Genomic DNA, 21328 nt, shown 5'->3' with positions numbered 1-21328 from the left:
CACTCATCGTTCATCCCAGGTGAGTCAGCACCACATTCACCCAGAATCCTCTGTTGGTCACGTTTTTGTCTTAATTTTTTTCCTTGATTTTGCTCCCTTTTCCCAGCATAAGGCGCTAGTCGATTCAGGCGTAGCTGGTAACTTTATGGATAGCGGACTAGCCCTTAAGTTGGGAATTCCGCTGGTACCGTTAGATTCCCCTTTCCCCGTGCACTCCTTAGATAGCCGACCATTAGGGTCAGGGCTGATCAGGGAGACCACAGTGCCACTGGACATGGTAACGCAGGGGAATCATAAGGAACGAATTAGTTTCTTTATTATCAACTCACCTGCGTTTCCAGTGGTGCTGGGGGTGCCGTGGTTAGCTAGTCACAATCCTAAGATTTTGTGGAAACAGGGGATTCTCCAGGGATGGTCAGAGGAGTGTTCAGATAGATGTCTAGGTGTTTCCATCGGTGCCACGTCGGTGGAGAGTTCAGACCAGGTTTCCACTGTGCGCATTCCCCCTGAGTATGCCGAATTGGCTCTCGCCTTCTGTAAAAAGAAGGCGACTAAATTACGACCTCATCGACCGGGGGATTGTGCGATAGACCTCCAGGATAACGCTGCGCTTCCTAAGAGTCACGTGTACCCATTGTCCCAGGAGGAGACGTTGGCTATATGTCACGGAAGCTCTGGGGCAAGGGTACATTTAGCCCTCCATTTCACCTGTCTCCTCGAGTTTCTTTTTTGTGAAAAAAAGGGGGGAGGTTTGCGTCTGTGCATTGATTACAGAGGTCTCAATTCTACCACAGTGGGGTTCAGTTACCCGCTACCTCTCATTGCTACCGCAGTGGAATCATTTAACGGAGCGCGTTTTTTCATGAAACTGGATCTCAGGAGCGCTTATAATCTGATGCGTATTCGGAAGGGAGACGAGTGGAAAACCGCATTTAGTACCACATCGGGCCACTATGAGTACCTCGTCATGCTGTATGGGTTGAAGAATGCTCCAGCCGTCTTTCAATCTTTTGTGGATGAGATTCTTAGGGACCTGCACGGGCAGGGAGTGATTGTGTATATCGATGATATCCTTATTTACTCCTCCACACGCGCCGAGCATGTGTCTCTAGTGCGCAAAGTGCTTGGTAGACTGCTGAAGCATGATCTATACGTCAAGGTTGAGAAATGTGAGTTCTTCAAAAAAGCAGTAGTATGGGAGGTGGACGCGGACATTGAGTGGGCGTTGTAAATGGAGCCTGCACCTTCAAATTGTCCTACCGGTTTTAAATACGTTCCGCTTGGTGTTCGTGATCGATTGATTCGATGGGCTCATACACTACCTTCGTCGGGTCATCCTGTGGTGGAGAGGACAGTGCAAGGCCTTAGGGGGAAGTACTGGTGGCCCACCTTGGCTAAGGACGTGAGGTTTTATGTCTCTTCCTGTTCGGTATGCGCCCAGAGCAAGGCTCCTAGGCACCTTCCTAGAGGGAAGTTACAACCCCTCCCCGTTCCACAACGGCCGTGGTCTCACTGTCGGTGGACTTTCTTACCGATCTTCCCCCGTCTCAGGGGAATACCACGGTTCTGGTAGTTGTGGATCGGTTTTCTAAGTCCTGCCGTCTCCACCCGTTGCCCGGTCTCCCTACGGCCCTACAGACTGCGGAGGCTCTATTCACCCATGTCTTCCGGCATTACGGGGTGCCGGAGGACATCGTCTCTGATCGGTGTCCCCAGTTCACGTCCCATGTATGGAGGGCGTTTATGGAGCGTCTGTGGGTCTCAGTTAGCTTGACCTCCGGTTATCACCCCGAGAGCAATGGGCAGGTGGAGAAAGTGAACCAGGAGGTGGGTAGGTTTCTGCGGTCGTACTGCCAGGACTGGCCAGGTGAGTGGTCGAGGTATTTACCCTGGGCTGAGGTGGCGCAAAATTCACTCCGCCACTCATCCACTAACATGTCGCCTTTCCAGTGTGTGTTAGGCTACCAGCCGGTCCTGGCACCACGGCATCAGAGTCAGACCGAGGCTCCTGAGGTGGAGGATTAGGTACAGCGCTCCAAGGACACCTGGAGAGCTGTGGAGGAATCCCTTAAACAAGCAGGAGAAAGGCAAAAGAGGAGCGCTGACCGCCTCCGCAGTGAGGCTCCCATATTCGCACCGGGAGACAGGGTCTGGCTCTCGACCCGAATCCTGCCCCTCCGCTTGCCCTGCCGGAAGCTGGGTCCGCAGCGTGTAGAGCCCTTCAAAGTCCTGAGGAGAATAGAAGAGGTGTGTTATAGATTAAAACTCCCTTCTTATTATCGTATTAACCCCTCGTTTCATGTGTCTCTCCTCAGGCCGGTGGTAGCTGGTCCCCTACAAGACGGTGAGATGCCGGAGGTCCCTCCGCCCCCTCTGGACATCGAGGGGGGCCCAGCGCTTCATTCTGGACTCAAGACGCCAGGTGGGGGGCCTGCAGTACCTCGTGGACTGGGAGGGGTACGGTCCGGAGGAGAGGTGCTGGGTCCTAGTGGGGGACATACTGGATCCATCATTGTTAGTTGATTTCCATCGCCCTGTGCCTCGTCCTCCGGGTCGAACTCGAGGCCGGTGTCGGCGCGCGGCTCCGTCGGGAGGGGGGGGGGGTACTGTCACGACTGCTGCCGAGGGCGGTTCCTCTCCCTGTTTGGGTGGCGCTCGGCGGTCGTCGTCACCGGCCTACTAGCTGCCATCGATCCCGTTTTAGTTTTTCTGTTAGTTATTTCTTTATGAGTTACACCTGTTTCCCATTAGTAATTTGTTTTATTATTTAAGCCCGCCTCTCCACCTGTTCTGTGTGTGGGCTTGTTACGTGTCGTCACTTTGTATGTTTTGTGGTACATGTATTTTGGACTTCGGGGTTATTGTTTCACCCTGTTGTGTTTGGACATATTTCCTCGGTTTTCAGTACTTATTAAATTACATATTGTACCAAACATTTTCATGCTTCCTGTGCCTGACTCTACACCCACGAAGCCCAAAGTGTTACAGCATTGGAGACCAGGGATCAATCCCTGTGTTGTCCCACTTGCCTGTCTCCTCCTCTGTTGTTTCCACCTGTTTAAGTAAAGGCTAAATTTACATACATATATATACACTGCTCAAAAAAATAAAGGGAACACTTAAACAACACAATGTAACTCCAAGTCAATCACACTTCTGTGAAATCAAACTGTCCACTTAGGAAGCAACACTGATTGACAATAAATTTCACAAATTTCACAACAGGTGGAAATTATAGGCAATTAGCAAGACACCCCCAATAAAGGAGTGGTTCTTCAGGTGGTGACCACAGACCACTTCTCAGTTCCTATGCTTCCTGGCTGATGTTTTGGTCACTTTTGAATGCTGGCGGTGATTTCACTCTAGTGGTAGCATGAGACGGAGTCTACAACCCACACAAGTGGCTCAGGTAGTGCAGCTCATCCAGGATTGCACATCAATGCGAGCTGTGGCAAGAAGGTTTGCTGTGTCTGTCAGCGTAGAGTCCAGAGCATGGAGGCGCTACCAGGAGACAGGCCAGTACATCAGGAAACGTGGAGGAGGCCGTAGGAGGGCAACAACCCAGCAGCAGGACCGCTACCTCCGCCTTTGTGCAAGGAGGAGCAGGAGGAGCACTGCCAGAGCCCTGCAAAATGACCTCCAGCAGGCCACAAATGTGCATGTGTCTGCTCAAACGGTCAGAAACAGACTCCATGAGGGTGGTATGAGGGCCCGATGTCCACAGGTGGGGGTTGTGCTTACAGCCCAACACCGTGCAGGGCGTTTGGCATTTGCCAGAGAACACCAAGATTGGCAAATTCGCCACTGGCGCCCTGTGCTCTTCACAGATGAAAGCAGGTTCACACTGAGCACATGTGACAGACGTGACAGAGTCTGGAGACGCCGTGGAGAACGTTCTGCTGCCTGCAACATCCTCCAGCATGACCGGTTTGGCGGTGGGTCAGTCATGGTGTGGGGTGGCATTTCTTTGGGGGGCCGCACAGCCCTCCATGTGCTCGCCAGGGGTAGCCTGACTGCCATTAGGTACCGAGATGAGATCCTCAGACTCCTTGTGAGACCATATGCTGGTGTGGTTGGCCCTGGGTTCCTCCTAATGCAAGACAATGCTAGACCTCATGTGGCTGGAGTGTGTCAGCAGTTCCTGCAAGAGGAAGGCATTGATGCTATGGACTGGCCTACCCGTTCCCCAGACCTGAATCCAATTGAGCACATCTGGGACCTCATGTCTCGCTCCATCTAACAACGCCACGTTGCACCACAGACTGTCTAGGAGTTGGCGGATGCTTTAGTCCAGGTCTGGGAGGAGATCCCTCAGGAGACCATCCGCCACCTCATCAGGAGCATGCCCAGGCATTGTAGGGAGGTCATACAGGCACGTGGAGGCCACACACACTACTGAGCCTCATTTTGACTTGTTTTATTAAGGACATTACATCAAAGTTGGATCAGCCTGTAGTGTGGTTTTCCACTTTAATTTTGAGTGTGACTCCAAATCCAGACCTCCATGGGTTGATACAAATACAAAGACTGGCTATCCATGATGCGGCCCACTTTTTGGAAGCAAACCACTCGATTTCGTCTCTGCTTTATATTGGCATCGAACATGTCACCCACCCTAGGAGAGGGGGTGACCTTGATCATTTATTGTTAAAACGAAAGGCTGCCTTGATCTTTAACTTAAAGACCCTTGCACCCTTCGGTCTCAACATAGACTTTGATCTTAAGCCATTCTTGTGATTATTGTGACTTTGTCATTGTAATTGTTTGTTAGCTTGTGTAGTCTAAAATGAATCTACGATCGTATGCTATTCATTTGTTCTTATGTATGCTGTTCTTTGTATGCCATTTTTATATTTTTATATTTGAGAATTAACCAACAGCCTTCCCTGTAGCTCATTTGGTAGAGCATGGTGTTTGCAACACCAGGGTTCTGGGTTCGATTCCCATGGGGGGCCAGCACAGAAAAAAAATGTATGAAATGTATGCATTCACTACTGTAAGTTGCTCTGGATAAGAGCATCTGTTAAATGACTAAAATGTAAATGCTGATAAATTGGATTTCCATTGAGTATTTTTGTTGTCAGCACATTCAACTATGTAAAGAAAAAAGTATTTAATAAGATTATTTCATTCATTCAGATCTAGGATGTGTTATTTTAGTGTTCCATTTATTTTTTTGAGCAGTGTATATATATACCATTTTTATTCATTGATGTCAATTTATGTGATTGTGTTTACCTGAAGTTACCTGACTTACCACAAAAACAAATATTTAACATTTAATATGTTTAATTAGCAAATACAATTTCCTCCATATACAGTATTTTAATTTTTACATTGGTTTTGTGTTTGAAAACTGTCGGCTGGAATACCACTTTTCTCATAAAATATCAAAAACATTATGTGAATATTTTTTTCAATTTGTAAACCACACTTTCCACCACTCTTTTCCTGACACATTCATTCTCAGTTTGGTTTTGTATTTGCATCCTTTGTAGTACTTTTTTATGTAGTTGATTCAACCTGTATGGCACTGAAATTAATCTGTCCTCTGATGAAGGGTGCTACGCAAAATGATCTTCAACCAATCAGCAGAAGCCATGTGGGCTAAACCCGCCCATAGTTTCTGAGAGGATGCTGATCAAGTGCCTCGACTGGAGAATTTCCAGACTGAATCAGTGAAGTGAAACAATAGTGGAACAGAGCGATATTCAGTGTGTAGACACATTTTCACAGATCAATTAAAGTCTAATTTCAAGATGAGTCCATGTCTCACGCCATCTGTGGTGTTGATCGATCTTTATACTGTAATCCCGATGAAATAGGAAAGATAGGCACCAAATAATATGAAATTAGGTGGTGCCTATGCATCTTAAAATGTGGAGTCATTCTTCAACACAGACTGTTATAACCATGATCAAAGATATCACAGGATGGCCTTCGTCATAGGAGTCATCAAATTGCTTTAAATGTCTCTCATAGTTTGATGTCTTAGGGAAGGTCTCATACTTCTCGTGTCCTCTCTCCTCTCTCCTCGTCTCCTTCTCAAAACCCATTGGAGGAGAAGGTCCGAAGGGAAGGGACCTCTGGCTTTCACATCCAATGGATTTTGAGAAGGAGACGAGGAGAGAGAACAACAGGAGTAGGCAATTGAGATCTTCCCATTGACAGCATGATTTACCTTTTGTTGTGAAACCTTGACAAGCCTGAAACGTCCTTACTAGTTTATTCAAAAGATGATCTTCTACTTACATTGTCTGTTGTTCGTTGCCCCATACCGTTTTTTAAGTGTATTTGTAGGGTTATTTAGTTTGTTCCAGCTAAATCAGTCACTGATTAACATTAGCTTCATAGGGCCCAAAATGAATGGAACCCAACAATGGTTGTTATATCATTTACCATGTCCGTTTCAAAGCAAGTGAGTGATTTCTTGACACCCCGGGGTGTTCTAAATGGCTTATTGGTTTTGGTTATCCATTGGTCCAATTCAGATTCCTTGATTTAAAAAAGGGGGATAGACTAATTATTTATGCTACAAAAAACCTACTGTACACCTTCCAAAAACAGAAATGACTGACTTGTTATACTCTGGTGCCATTGTATAGACCATTTTTGGTCTTTCTGTCACTGATAGGCCTACCTTCTCACAGGGACAAAGTACAGGCATAACAATTATACAATACAACTTAATTATCCATGTACAGTGGACAACTGACGTGTCTTTTGCTATTGTTACAATCAAATGTACTGTATTAATTCTACGAGCTGCACACACACACACACACACACACACACACACACACACACACATACACAAGACACACACACACACACACACACACACACACACACACACACACACACACACACACACACACACACACACACACACACACACACACACACACACACCCATAACCGATCTTAACCCATTACACATTTTAACCTAAAAAAAAAAGAAAATGTTGTCATTGTCTTGCACAAAAAGACGGAACACAACTCTAATTTTTTTTGACTGATTTACAAAGGAGCATTTCTTTATTTTATTGGGAAGGCCTTAAAAACTGTCTAAAGCCCATGCCGTGTATTATACAGATTCATGTACAGTATTTATTCTCATTTAACTGAAGATACCTTTCGTTTGTAGAAACCCAGAACATTTTGCCGAATTTCTTTCGTTTTTAGACCATATATGAGGGGATTGAGAATGGGAGGGAACACCATAACTGATACTCCAAAAGCCCTCCTCAAGGAAGGGGCTGCTTGCTCGAATCGATGAGATATCAGGCTAAAGCAGGCGTTGAACTCTAAGAATATGAACACTACAAGATGTGTACCACATGTCTGAATGGCCTTGCTCCGGGCATCAGACGACTTATTCATGACACAGGTGAGCAGGATCTGGATATAGGTAAATATAACCACTATCAACGATACACCCTGAAAGACAGCTGTTATCAACAACCCATAGTAGTTGTTTATACGTGTGTCATCACAAATGAGCCTCACTAATGATGGATTGTTACAATATATATCCACTATTGTTGTTCTGCAGATCTTGAAGCGAGTGACCAGAGCCAGCAGAACCACAATCAGGGTAATGACCAAAAGCCACATGAAAATGATGATTTTCATCAAGTTACTGGAACTCATGATGGAGTTATACCTCAGTGGACAGCAGATTGCGATATACCTGTCATAAGCCATGCTAGTCAGGATAGTTAAGGAGCCAGCTCCATACAGGTGGACGAGCAGAGCTTGGAGGTAGCATGCAGGGTAGGAGATGGACCTGTTCTGAGCCAGGATGCTCACCAACAGCTGAGGGAAGAAGGCTGTAGCACCAATCAAATCATTGATAGGCATGTTGAAGAGTAGGATAAACATGGGTTTATGCAGCTTTCTGTCCAGGGCTATGGTGGATAAAACCGTCACGTTGCAAAACACAATGAAACAGTACGTAAGGGTTCCAAAAAGAAACGCTGGGTAAACACCTGATGGAGCAATGGCCAGTGAGTCCATGCTCAACATGTATGTAGAGTTTGTATACATAACTACTGTAGAATGATTTTGTAATTGCCTTCTGGAAAGCAGCCCACCTGAAATAATACAAAAATAGTCATATAGTCTTCAGCACATATGTTTGTCCAATGAATGTACTGAATTAAAAGAGCACACTGTTGCCTACTGCAATGATCATGATGTTGTTGTGACTACAACAAATATGACAGAAAGAACTCATCTCTACAACTAAAATGAACAAAACAAAAATCAAAATAATACATATATACATATATAGATATATATATTTTGCAACTGTTAAACATAACACACATTTTTCTTTGCCTAATGGAAACACATGAATTACATCTACCGTACTTATGTGATAATGCCCGAGATCCCTGGAATAACCTTTTAACCATTCAACTTTCAGGATTAGACCCACCCGTTGTATAATAATTAAAGCATGCCTACTTCTCTCTTCCTGGATGTCAGTCCACGACCAGAGCTGGAGGCTACCTTCAGTTGTGACAGACCCCTGACAGGCCCTTTTATTGCCTCATTACCAGTAAAGGACAGCCCTTTAGTGTCCTAGAGGTCTGTCACCTAGCTGATGTAACCTAGGAACCTCCTGACATATGTGTTGCTTTGTAGTCTACTTAATGATTAACATTTTAAAAACAACTTTTGCAATATTATCATCTCCTTATATTAACATGTAATTCATTGGTGACTGAGTTGATGTAGCAATACTGTTCAGCGTTCTCCCATTGTTTTGCATTCAATTATGCTAACACTAAATTGTGATCAAGTAAACGAAGCCACGTTTTCAGTTGCTGACTCTCATCCGTTGTCCATATATTGCCAGTCATCTGTCAATGTGTAACTTGGGTGAACAATCACTTTATAACAGCCCAATGAGTATTATGGGGCCAGTGAACTGTCACTTTACAACAGCCCAATGTGATTGACGCAAAGTGAAATTTTTGTGTGTATTTTTGTAAATAGCTGCTTGTGCACGATATCTAAGGAAGTCTCCAGGTTATGCTCGCCTGAGGTAGAGTATCTCATGATAAGCTGTAGACCACACTATCTACAGTGAGGGGAAAAAAGTATTTGATCCCCTGCTGATTTTGTACGTTTGCCCACTGACAAAGAAATGATCAGTCTGTAATTTTAATGGTAGGTTTATTTGAACAGTGAGAGACAGAATAATAACAACAAAAATCCAGAAAAACGCATGTCAAAAATGTTATAAATTGATTTGCATTTTAATGAGGGAAATAAGTTTTTGACCCCCTCTCAATCAGAAAGATTTCTGGCTCTCAGGTGTCTTTTATAAAGGTAACAAACTGAGATTAGGAGCACACTCTTAAAGGGAGTGCTCCTAATCTCAGCTTGTTACCTGTATAAAAGACACCTGTCCACAGAAGCAATCAATCAATCAGATTCCAAACTCTCCACCATGGCCAAGACCAAAGAGCTCTCCAAGGATGTCAGGGACAAGATTGTTGACCTACACAAGGCTGGAATGGGCTACAAGACCATCGCCAAGCAGCTTGGTGAGAAGGTGACAACCTTTGGTGCGATTATTGCAAGTGGAAGAAACACAAAAGACCTGTCAATCTCCCTCGGCCTATGGCTCCGTGCAAGATCTCACCTTGTGGAGTTGCAATGATCATGAGAACGGTGAGGAATCAGCCCAGAACTACACGGGAGGATCTTGTCAATGATCTCAATGCAGCTGGGACTATAGTCACCAAGAAAACAATTGGTAACACACTACGCCGCGAAGGACTGAAATCCTGCAGCGCCCGCAAGGTCCCCCTGCTCAAGAAAGCACATATACATGCCCGTCTGAAGTTTACCAATGAACATCTGAATGATTCAGAAGACAACTGGGTGAAAGTGTTGTGGTCAGATGAGACCAAAATGGAGCTCTTTGGCATCAACTCAACTCGCCATGTTTGGAGGAGGAGTAATGCTGCCTATGACCCCAAGAACACCATCCCCACCATCAAACATGGAGGTGGAAACATTATGCTTTGGCGGTGTTTTTCTGCTAAGGGGACAGGACAACTTCACCGCATCAAAGGGACGATGGACGGTGCCATGTACCGTCAAATCTTGGGTGAGAACCTCCTTCCCTCAGCCAGGGCATTGAAAATGGGTCGTGGATGGGTATTCCAGCATGACAATGACCCAAAACACACGGCCAAGGCAACAAAGGAGTGGCACAAGAAGAAACACATTAACCTGTTTGGGATAGGGGGCAGTATTTTCACGGCCGGATAAAAAAAGTACCGGATTTAATCTGGTTACTGCTCCTACCCAGAAACTAGAATATGCATATAATTAGTAGATTTGGATAGAAAACACTCTAAAGTTTCTAAAACTGTTCGAATGGTGTCTGTGAGTATAACAGAACTCATATGGCAGGCCATAACCTGAGAAGATTCTATACAGGAAGTGCCGTCTGACTATTTGTTCTCCTTCTAGGGCATGTCTATCAAAAATACAGCATCTCTGCTGTAACGTGACATTTTCTAAGGCTTTCATTGGCTCTCAGAAGGCGCCAGAAAGTGGAATGAGAGCTCTCCAGTCTCTGGGCGAAAAACAGCAGGGGTTTTTGTGAGTGGTCCTTCTGAGAACAATGACACTGGAGCGCGCATGCACGAGACGACTCCATTTTTTTCTTTCAGTGTTTGAACAAATACAATGTCGCCCGGTTGGAATATTATCGCTATTTTACGAGAAAAATAGCATTAAAATTGATTTTAAACAGCGTTTGACATGCTTCGAAGTACGGTAATGGAATATTTTGCATTTTTTTGTCACGAAATGCGTCGGCACGTCACCCTTCGAATAGTGACTTGAACGCACGAACAAAACGGAGCTATTTGGATATAACTATGGATTATATCGAACCAAACCAACATTTGTTGTTGAAGTAGAATTCCTGGGAGTGCATTCTGACAAAGAACAGCAAAGGTAATCCAATTTTTCTTATAGTAAATCTGAGTTTGGTGAGGGCCAAACTTGGTGGGTGTCAAATTAGTTAGCCATGATGGCCGGGCTATCTACTCAGAATATTGCAATATGTGCTTTCACCGAAAAGCTATTTTAAAATCTGACACTGCGATTGCATAAAGGAGTTCTGTATCTATAATTCTTAAAATAATTGTTATGTTTTTTGTGAACGTTTATCGTGAGTAATTTAGTAAATTCACCGGAAGTTTGCGGTGGGTATGCTAGTAATGTAAAAAGCTGGTTTTTGATATAAATATGAACTTGATTAAACAAAACATGCATGTATTGTATAACATAATGTCCTAGGTGTGTCATCTGATGAAGATCATCAAAGGTTAGTGCTGCATTTAGCTGTCTTCTTGGTTTTTGTGACATTATATGCTAGCTTGAAAAATGGGTGTCTGATTATTTCTGGCTGGGTACTCTGCTGACATAATCTAATGTTTTGCTTTCGTTGTAAAGCCTTTTTGAAATCGGACAGTGTGGTTAGATAAAGGAGAGTCTTGTCTTTAAAATGGTGTAAAATAGTCATATGTTTGAAAAATTGAAGTTTTTGTATTTTTGAGGAATTTGTCATTCGCGCCACGCCCATCATTGGCTATTGGAGCAGGTGTTCCGCTAGCGGAACGTCTAGAAGTAAGAGGTTAAACAGGTCAACATTAACAACGCCGCAGGGCCAGATGGATTACCAGGACGTGTACCGCGAGCATGCGCTGAACAATTGGCAAGTGTCTTCACTAACATTTTCATCCTCTCCCTGTCCGAGTCTGTAATACCAACATGTTTTAACCTCTTAGGGCTAGGGGGCAGTATTTACACCGCCGGATAAAAAAACGTACCCGATTTAATCTGGTTACTACTCCTACCCAGTAACTAGAATATGCATATACTTATTAGATATGGATAGAAAACACCCTAAAGTTTCTAAAACTGTTTGAATGGTGTCTGTGAGTATAACAGAACTCATATGGCAGGCAAAAACCTGAGAAGATTCTGAACAGGAAGTGGCCTGTCTGACCATTTATTGGCTTTCTTTGACATCTCTTTCCAAAACAAAGGATCTCTGCGGTAACGTGACACTTCCCACGGCTCCCATAGGCTCTCAGAGCCCGGGAAAAAGCTGAATGTCGTCATTCCAGCCCCAGGCTGAAACACATTATCGCCTTTGTCAAGTGGCCGATCAGGGGACAGTGGGCTTAGGCGCGTGCACTGGTCGCCCCCGTCTTTCTTTTTTTTCCTCTATTTACCGAAACGCAGATTCCCGGTCGGAATATTATCGCTTTTTTTACGAGATAAATTGCATAAAAATTGATTTTAAACAGCGGTTGACATGCTTCGAAGTACGGTAATGGAATATTTAGAATTTTTTTGTCACGAAATGCGCCATGCTCGTAACCCTGATTTACCATTTCGGATAGTGTCTAGAACGCACGAACAAAACGCCGCTGTTTGGATATAACGATGGATTATTTGGGACCAAACCAACATTTGTTATTGAAGTAGAAGTCCTGGGAGTGCATTCTGATGAAGAACAGCAAAGGTAATAACATTTTTATTATTGTAAATCTGATTTTGGTGAAGGCTAAACTTGCTGGGTGTCTAAATAGCTAGTCCGTGATGGCTGGGCTATGTACTTAGAATATTGCAAAATGTGCTTTCACCAAAAAGCTATTTTAAAATCGGACATATCGAGTGCATAGAGGAGTTCTGTATCTATAATTCTTAAAATAATTGTTATGCTTTTTGTGAACGTTTATCGTGAGTAATTTAGTAAATTGTTAGTAAATTCCCCGGAAGTTTTCGGGGGGTATGCTAGTTCTGAACATCACATGCTAATGTAAAAAGCTGTTTTTTGATGTAAATATGAACTTGATTGAACAAAACATGCATGTATTGTATAACATAATGTCCTAGGGTTGTCATCTGATGAAGATCATCAAATGTTAGTGCTGCATTTAGCTGTGGTTTGGGTTTATGTGACATTATATGCTAGCTTGAAAAATGGGTGTCTGATTATTTCTGGCTGGGTACTCTGCTGACATAATCTAATGTTTTGCTTTCGTTGTAAAGCCTTTTTGAAATCGGACAGTGTGGTTAGATAAAGGAGAGTCTTGTCTTTAAAATGGTGTAGAAATAGTTATATGTTTGAGAAATTGAAGTAATAGCATTTTTAAGGTATTTGAATATCGCGCCACGGGATTAGACTGGCTGTTGTGTAGGTGGGACGATTTGGTGCCACCTACCCTAGAGAGGTTAAGCAGACCTTCATAATCCCTGTGGCCAAGAACACTAAGGTAACCTTCCTAAATGACTTCCGACCAGTAGCACTCACATCTGCAGCCATGAAGTGCTTTGAAAGGCAACATTATCCAGAAACCCTAGACTCACTCCAATTTGCATACCGCCCTAACAGATCCACAGATGATGCAATCTCTATTGCACTCCACACTGCCCTTTCCCAACTGGACAAAAGGAACACCTATGTGAGAATGCTATTCATTGGCTACAGCTCAGTGTTCAACATCATAGTGCCCTCAAACCTCATCAATAAGCTATGGACCCTGGGACTAAATACCTCCCTCTGCAACTGGATCCTGGACTTCCTGACGGGCCGCCCCCAGGTGGAAAGAGTAGGTATCATCACATCTGCCACGCTGATCCTCAACACAGGGGTCCCTCAGGGGTGTGTGCTCAGTCCCCTCCATTACTCACTTTTCACTCATGACTGCACGGCCAGGCACGACTCCAACACCATCATTAAGTTTGCCAATGACTCAATAGTGGTAGGCCTAATCACCGACAATGACGAGACAGCCTATAGGGAGGAGGTCAGAGACCTGGCCGTGTGGTGCCAGAACAACAACCTCTCCCTCAACATGATCAAGACAAAGGAGATGATTGTGGACTACATATGTTAATGTTGGCTATATTTAGCACTTTTCTGGGATGCTTGATTGTTTTCATTGCTTTACTGGGAAGCTTAGCAGCATGTTATTTATGTTAGTGCAGGGTGAACTCAACACAGCCTTATAATGCTGTGAATGGATCCAGGAACCCAGATGATTTGAGTGGATCCCATCCTCCTTCTAAAACAAGCTTTGTTTACAGGTGTATCAAAATGGTAAATTAATGTTGCTACAATAGTCTCGTAGCCAGTTATGAACGCTTATAGCAATAAAGTTACATTGTTTTCAGTAATTTCTGCAACATGCATTGCACATAGGCAGTTTATATTAAGTGCTATTAAAGAATGCTACAGCAGTAACAAAAAATGTATGAATGCAGTCTGATATGACAGACTATACAGCGGTCCCCTCATCTTTGGTGAAATAAGACATATTGTAAGTAAACAGAAGTAAGCTGACAAAAGTGAAGGGGAAAGGCTCCACACAACAAGAACATCCAATTAAAGTTAAATTATTCTTAATTATGATTTTTTTGATGACCAAAACAGTGCATGAATCATGATTCTTATATGACTGGCCGTAAGAGTTACTGCTAGACCACAGGCTCTGCATGTTAAGTAAGGGATAATCAACAAAGGGCTATGCTTTCTCTGGAACATAATGATTGACGTGGAAGCTTAGCTCCACTCCAACAGCATGACGTGGAACACACCTTCCACATCGTTCATTATTTTCCATAGAACGCATAGCCCCTCGTTGATTATCTCTTACCTGACGTGCAGAGCCCGTGGTTTAGCAGTAACTCTTACGGCCAGTCATATACTGCTCTGCATTTGTCACGACTACTGCCGAGGGCGGTTCCTCTCCCTGTTCGGGTGGCCCTCGGCGGTCGTCGTCACCGGCCTACTAGCTGCCATCAATCTCTTTTTTGTTTTTTTGTTAGTTATGTCTTTATGAGTTACACCTTTTTCCCATTAGTAATTTGTTTTATTATTTAAGCCCGCCTCTCCACCTCTTCTGTGTGCGGGCTTGTTACGTGTCGTCACTTTGTATGTTTTGTGGTACATGTATTTTGGACTTCGGGGTTATTGTTTCGCCCTGTTGTGTTTGGACATATTTCCTCGGTTTTCAGTACTTATTAAATTACATATTGTACCAAACATTTTCCTGCTTCCTGCGCATGACTCTACACCCACGAAGCCCAAAGTGTTACAGAAGCCCGCACCATAGAAATGGAGTCAGCAGAAGCAGCCACCACCCCTCTACCATCGATGGAGGAACGGGTCCTCCATAACACCACTGTTCTCCATCGGATTGGGTCAGCCATGGACCAGATGATGGAGAGAATGGATCGATGGGAGAGGAGTGGTCTCCCTTCACCTCCGGTTCACCCGACGAGCTCACCTCCTCCACTCCCTTCCCCGTCTGGATCTGGGGCACTACGTCTTACGCCTTCGAGGGAGTATGATGGAGCAGCGGCAAGGTGCCAGGGATTCCTATTACAACTTGAATTATACCTGGCGACCGTGAGGCCGACTCCCTCGGGGGAGGAGAGCGTGAGCCTCCTCATCTCCTGCTTGACGGCCCGAGCATTTTTGTGGGCCAACGCTGTGTGGAATGGACCCGATTCCGCACGAAACAACTACCCTGAGTTCACCCGCCGTTTCAGGGCCGTCTTCGATCATCCCCCGGAAGGAAGAGCGGCGGGTGAACGACTGTTTCACCTTAGGCAGGAGATGAGGAGTGCGCAAGATTTTGCCCTAGAATTCCGGACTTTGGCGGCTGGAGCTGGGTGGAACGACAGGGCCCTAATAGATCACTACCGGTGTAACCTCAGGGAGGACGTCCGCAGGGAGCTAGCGTGTCGGGACACTACACTCTCCCTAGATGAACTGATCGACATGTCTATACGACTGGACAATCTGCTGGCTACCCGCGGGCGTTCAGAGAGGGTCCTGTCAGTTCCAGCTCCTAGCCTGCCTGCACCCATTCCTATGGAGCTCGGAGGAACTGCATCAAGGGGAACCGGAGGATGGCGCCCCTCCTGCACCAATTGTGGTCGACGAGGACACACGGCCGACCGGTGCTGGGGGGGTCCCTCTGGGAGTTGAGAGGGCAGGCAGAACACTCATCGTTCATCCCAGGTGAGTCAGCACCACATTCACCCAGAATCCTCTGTTGGTCACGTTTTTGTCTTAATTTTTTTCCTTGATTTTGCTCCCTTTTCCCAGCATAAGGCGCTAGTCGATTCAGGCGTAGCTGGTAACTTTATGGATAGCGGACTAGCCCTTAAGTTGGGAATTCCGCTGGTACCGTTAGATTCCCCTTTCCCTGTGCAATCCTTAGATAGCCGACCATTAGGGTCAGGGCTGATCAGGGAGACCACAGTGCCACTGGACATGGTAACGCAGGGGAATCATAAGGAACGAATTAGTTTCTTTATTATCAACTCACCTGCGTTTCCAGTGGTGCTGGGGGTGCCGTGGTTAGCTAGTCACAATCCTAAGATTTTGTGGAAACAGGGGATTCTCCAGGGATGGTCAGAGGAGTGTTCAGATAGATGTCTAGGTGTTTCCATCGGTGCCACGTCGGTGGAGAGTTCAGACCAGGTTTCCACTGTGCGCATTCCCCCTGAGTATGCAGAATTGGCTCTCGCCTTCTGTAAAAAGAAGGCGACTAAATTACGACCTCATCGACCGGGGGATTGTGCGATAGACCTCCAGGATAACGCTGCGCTTCCTAAGAGTCACGTGTACCCATTGTCCCAGGAGGAGACGTTGGCTATGGAGACATATGTCACGGAAGCTCTGGGGCAAGGGTACATTTAGCCCTCCATTTCACCTGTCTCCTCGAGTTTCTTTTTTGTGAAAAAAAGGGGGGAGGTTTGCGTCTGTGCATTGATTACAGAGGTCTCAATTCTACCACAGTGGGGTTCAGTTACCCGCTACCTCTCATTGCTACCGCAGTGGAATCATTTAACGGAGCGCGTTTTTTCATGAAACTGGATCTCAGGAGCGCTTATAATCTGGTGCGTATTCGGAAGGGAGACGAGTGGAAAACCGCATTTAGTACCACATCGGGCCACTATGAGTACCTCGTCATGCTGTATGGGTTGAAGAATGCTCCAGCCGTCTTTCAATCTTTTGTGGATGAGATTCTTAGGGACCTGCACGGGCAGGGAGTGATTGTGTATATCGATGATATCCTTATTTACTCCTCCACACGCGCCGAGCATGTGTCTCTAGTGCGCAAAGTGCTTGGTAGACTGCTGAAGCATGATCTATACGTCAAGGTTGAGAAATGTGAGTTCTTCAAAAAAGCAGTAGTATGGGAGGTGGACGCGGACATTGAGTGGGCGTTGTAAATGGAGCCTGCACCTTCAAATTGTCCTACCGGTTTTAAATACGTTCCGCTTGGTGTTCGTGATCGATTGATTCGATGGGCTCATACACCACCTTCGTCGGGTCATCCTGTGGTGGAGAGGACAGTGCAAGGCCTTAGGGGGAAGTACTGGTGGCCCACCTTGGCTAAGGACGTGAGGTTTTATGTCTCTTCCTGTTCGGTATGCGCCCAGAGCAAGGCTCCTAGGCACCTTCCTAGAGGGAAGTTACAACCCCTCCCCGTTCCACAACGGCCGTGGTCTCACTGTCGGTGGACTTTCTTACCGATCTTCCCCCGTCTCAGGGGAATACCACGGTTCTGGTAGTTGTGGATCGGTTTTCTAAGTCCTGCCGTCTCCACCCGTTGCCCGGTCTCCCTACGGCCCTACAGACTGCGGAGGCTCTATTCACCCATGTCTTCCGGCATTACGGGGTGCCGGAGGACATCGTCTCTGATCGGGGTCCCCAGTTCACGTCCCATGTATGGAGGGCGTTTATGGAGCGTCTGTGGGTCTCAGTTAGCTTGACCTCCGGTTATCACCCCGAGAGCAATGGGCAGGTGGAGAAAGTGAACCAGGAGGTGGGTAGGTTTCTGCGGTCGTACTGCCAGGACTGGCCAGGTGAGTGGTCGAGGTATTTACCCTGGGCTGAGGTGGCGCAAAATTCACTTCGCCACTCATCCACTAACATGTCGCCTTTCCAGTGTGTGTTAGGCTACCAGCCGGTCCTGGCACCACGGCATCAGAGTCAGACCGAGGCTCCTGAGGTGGAGGATTAGGTACAGCGCTCCAAGGACACCTGGAGAGCTGTGGAGGAATCCCTTAAACAAGCAGGAGAAAGGCAAAAGAGGAGCGCTGACCGCCTCCGCAGTGAGGCTCCCATATTCGCACCGGGAGACAGGGTCTGGCTCTCGACCCGAAACCTGCCCCTCCGCTTGCCCTGCCGGAAGCTGGGTCCGCAGCGTGTAGGGCCCTTCAAAGTCCTGAGGAGAATAGAAGAGGTGTGTTATAGATTAAAACTCCCTTCTTATTATCGTATTAACCCCTCGTTTCATGTGTCTCTCCTCAGGCCGGTGGTAGCTGGTCCCCTACAAGACGGTGAGATGCCGGAGGTCCCTCCGCCCCCTCTGGACATCGAGGGGGGCCCAGCACTCCATTCTGGACTCAAGACGCCAGGTGGGGGGCCTGCAGTACCTCGTTGACTGGGAGGGGTACGGTCCGGAGGAGAGGTGCTGGGTCCTAGTGGGGGACATACTGGATCCATCATTGTTAGTTGATTTCCATCGCCCTGTGCCTCGTCCTCCGGGTCGAACTCGAGGCCGGTGTCGGCGCGCGGCTCCGTCGGGAGGGGGGGGGTACTGTCACGACTACTGCCGAGGGCGGTTCCTCTCCCTGTTTGGGTGGCGCTCGGCGGTCGTCGTCACCGGCCTACTAGCTGCCATCGATCCCTTTTTAGTTTTTCTGTTAGTTATTTCTTTATGAGTTACACCTGTTTCCCATTAGTAATTTGTTTTATTATTTAAGCCCGCCTCTCCACCTGTTCTGTGTGTGGGCTTGTTACGTGTCGTCACTTTGTATGTTTTGTGGTACATGTATTTTGGACTTCGGGGTTATTGTTTCACCCTGTTGTGTTTGGACATATTTCCTCGGTTTTCAGTACTTATTAAATTACATATTGTACCAAACATTTTCATGCTTCCTGTGCCTGACTCTACACCCACGAAGCCCAAAGTGTTACAGCATTGGAGACCAGGGATCAATCCCTGTGTTGTCCCACTTGCCTGTCTCCTCCTCTGTTGTTTCCACCTGTTTAAGTAAAGGCTAAATTTACATACATATATATACACTGCTCAAAAAAATAAAGGGAACACTTAAACAACACAATGTAACTCCAAGTCAATCACACTTCTGTGAAATCAAACTGTCCACTTAGGAAGCAACACTGATTGACAATAAATTTCACAAATTTCACAACAGGTGGAAATTATAGGCAATTAGCAAGACACCCCCAATAAAGGAGTGGTTCTTCAGGTGGTGACCACAGACCACTTCTCAGTTCCTATGCTTCCTGGCTGATGTTTTGGTCACTTTTGAATGCTGGCGGTGATTTCACTCTAGTGGTAGCATGAGACGGAGTCTACAACCCACACAAGTGGCTCAGGTAGTGCAGCTCATCCAGGATTGCACATCAATGCGAGCTGTGGCAAGAAGGTTTGCTGTGTCTGTCAGCGTAGAGTCCAGAGCATGGAGGCGCTACCAGGAGACAGGCCAGTACATCAGGAAACGTGGAGGAGGCCGTAGGAGGGCAACAACCCAGCAGCAGGACCGCTACCTCCGCCTTTGTGCAAGGAGGAGCAGGAGGAGCACTGCCAGAGCCCTGCAAAATGACCTCCAGCAGGCCACAAATGTGCATGTGTCTGCTCAAACGGTCAGAAACAGACTCCATGAGGGTGGTATGAGGGCCCGATGTCCACAGGTGGGGGTTGTGCTTACAGCCCAACACCGTGCAGGGCGTTTGGCATTTGCCAGAGAACACCAAGATTGGCAAATTCGCCACTGGCGCCCTGTGCTCTTCACAGATGAAAGCAGGTTCACACTGAGCACATGTGACAGACGTGACAGAGTCTGGAGATGCCGTGGAGAACGTTCTGCTGCCTGCAACATCCTCCAGCATGACCGGTTTGGCGGTGGGTCAGTCATGGTGTGGGGTGGCATTTCTTTGGGGGGCCGCACAGCCCTCCATGTGCTCGCCAGGGGTAGCCTGACTGCCATTAGGTACCGAGATGAGATCCTCAGACTCCTTGTGAGACCATATGCTGGTGTGGTTGGCCCTGGGTTCCTCCTAATGCAAGACAATGCTAGACCTCATGTGGCTGGAGTGTGTCAGCAGTTCCTGCAAGAGGAAGGCATTGATGCTATGGACTGGCCTACCCGTTCCCCAGACCTGAATCCAATTGAGCACATCTGGGACCTCATATCTCGCTCCATCTAACAACGCCACGTTGCACCACAGACTGTCTAGGAGTTGGCGGATGCTTTAGTCCAGGTCTGGGAGGAGATCCCTCAGGAGACCATCCGCCACCTCATCAGGAGCATGCCCAGGCATTGTAGGGAGGTCATACAGGCACGTGGAGGCCACACACACTACTGAGCCTCATTTTGACTTGTTTTATTAAGGACATTACATCAAAGTTGGATCAGCCTGTAGTGTGGTTTTCCACTTTAATTTTGAGTGTGACTCCAAATCCAGACCTCCATGGGTTGATACAAATACAAAGACTGGCTATCCATGATGCGGCCCACTTTTTGGAAGCAAACCACTCGATTTCGTCTCTGCTTTATATTGGCATCGAACATGTCACCCACCCTAGGAGAGGGGGTGACCTTGATCATTTATTGTTAAAACGAAAGGCTGCCTTGATCTTTAACTTAAAGACCCTTGCACCCTTCGGTCTCAACATAGACTTTGATCTTAAGCCATTCTTGTGATTATTGTGACTTTGTCATTGTAATTGTTTGTTAGCTTGTGTAGTCTAAAATGAATCTACGATCTTATGCTATTAATTTCTTCTTATGTATGCTGTTCTTTGTATGCCATTTTTAGATTTTTATATTTGAGAATTAACCAACAGCCTTCCCTGTAGCTCATTTGGTAGAGCATGGTGTTTGCAACACCTGGGTTCGATTCCCATGGGGGGCCAGCACAGAAAAAAATGTATGAAATGTATGCATTCACTACTGTAAGTTGCTCTGGATAAGAGCGTCTGTTAAATGACTAAAATGTAAATGCTGATAAATTGGATTTCCATTGAGTATTTTTGTTGTCAGCACATTCAACTATGTAAAGAAAAAAGTATTTAATAAGATTATTTCATTCATTCAGATCTAGGATGTGTTATTTTAGTGTTCCCTTTATTTTTTTGAGCAGTGTATATATATACCATTTTTATTCATTGATGTCAATTTATGTGATTGTGTTTACCTGAAGTTACCTGACTTACCACAAAAACAAATA

At 46.0% G+C, this 21328-nt stretch overlaps 1 protein-coding gene across 1 annotated transcript; it reads right to left on the bottom strand.

Annotated features, from left to right (window-relative positions):
• Positions 1 to 6853: 6853 nt before the first annotated feature.
• LOC106591488 (olfactory receptor 52K2-like) lies at positions 6854 to 8585 on the bottom strand. Its single transcript, XM_014182712.3, has 2 exons — positions 8473 to 8585; positions 6854 to 8096 (listed from the first exon to the last, which is right to left on the bottom strand). The coding sequence occupies exon 2, from the start codon at positions 8047 to 8049 to the stop codon at positions 7117 to 7119; it is 933 nt and encodes a 310-aa protein (XP_014038187.2). The 5' UTR covers positions 8050 to 8096; positions 8473 to 8585; the 3' UTR covers positions 6854 to 7116.
• Between the last annotated feature and the right edge of the window lie 12743 nt (positions 8586 to 21328).

The sequence above is a fragment of the Salmo salar genome, chromosome 20, assembly GCF_965601325.2.
Source record: "Salmo salar chromosome 20, fSalSal1, whole genome shotgun sequence".
Taxonomy (NCBI): Eukaryota; Metazoa; Chordata; class Actinopteri; order Salmoniformes; family Salmonidae; genus Salmo; species Salmo salar.
This window is presented reverse-complemented; position numbering and strand designations above follow the sequence as displayed.

Excerpts from the sequence above, each read along its gene's own strand:
- LOC106591488 (XM_014182712.3), bottom strand. The coding sequence starts at position 8,049 with ATGTATACAAACTCTACATACATGTTGAGCATGGACTCACTGGCCATT.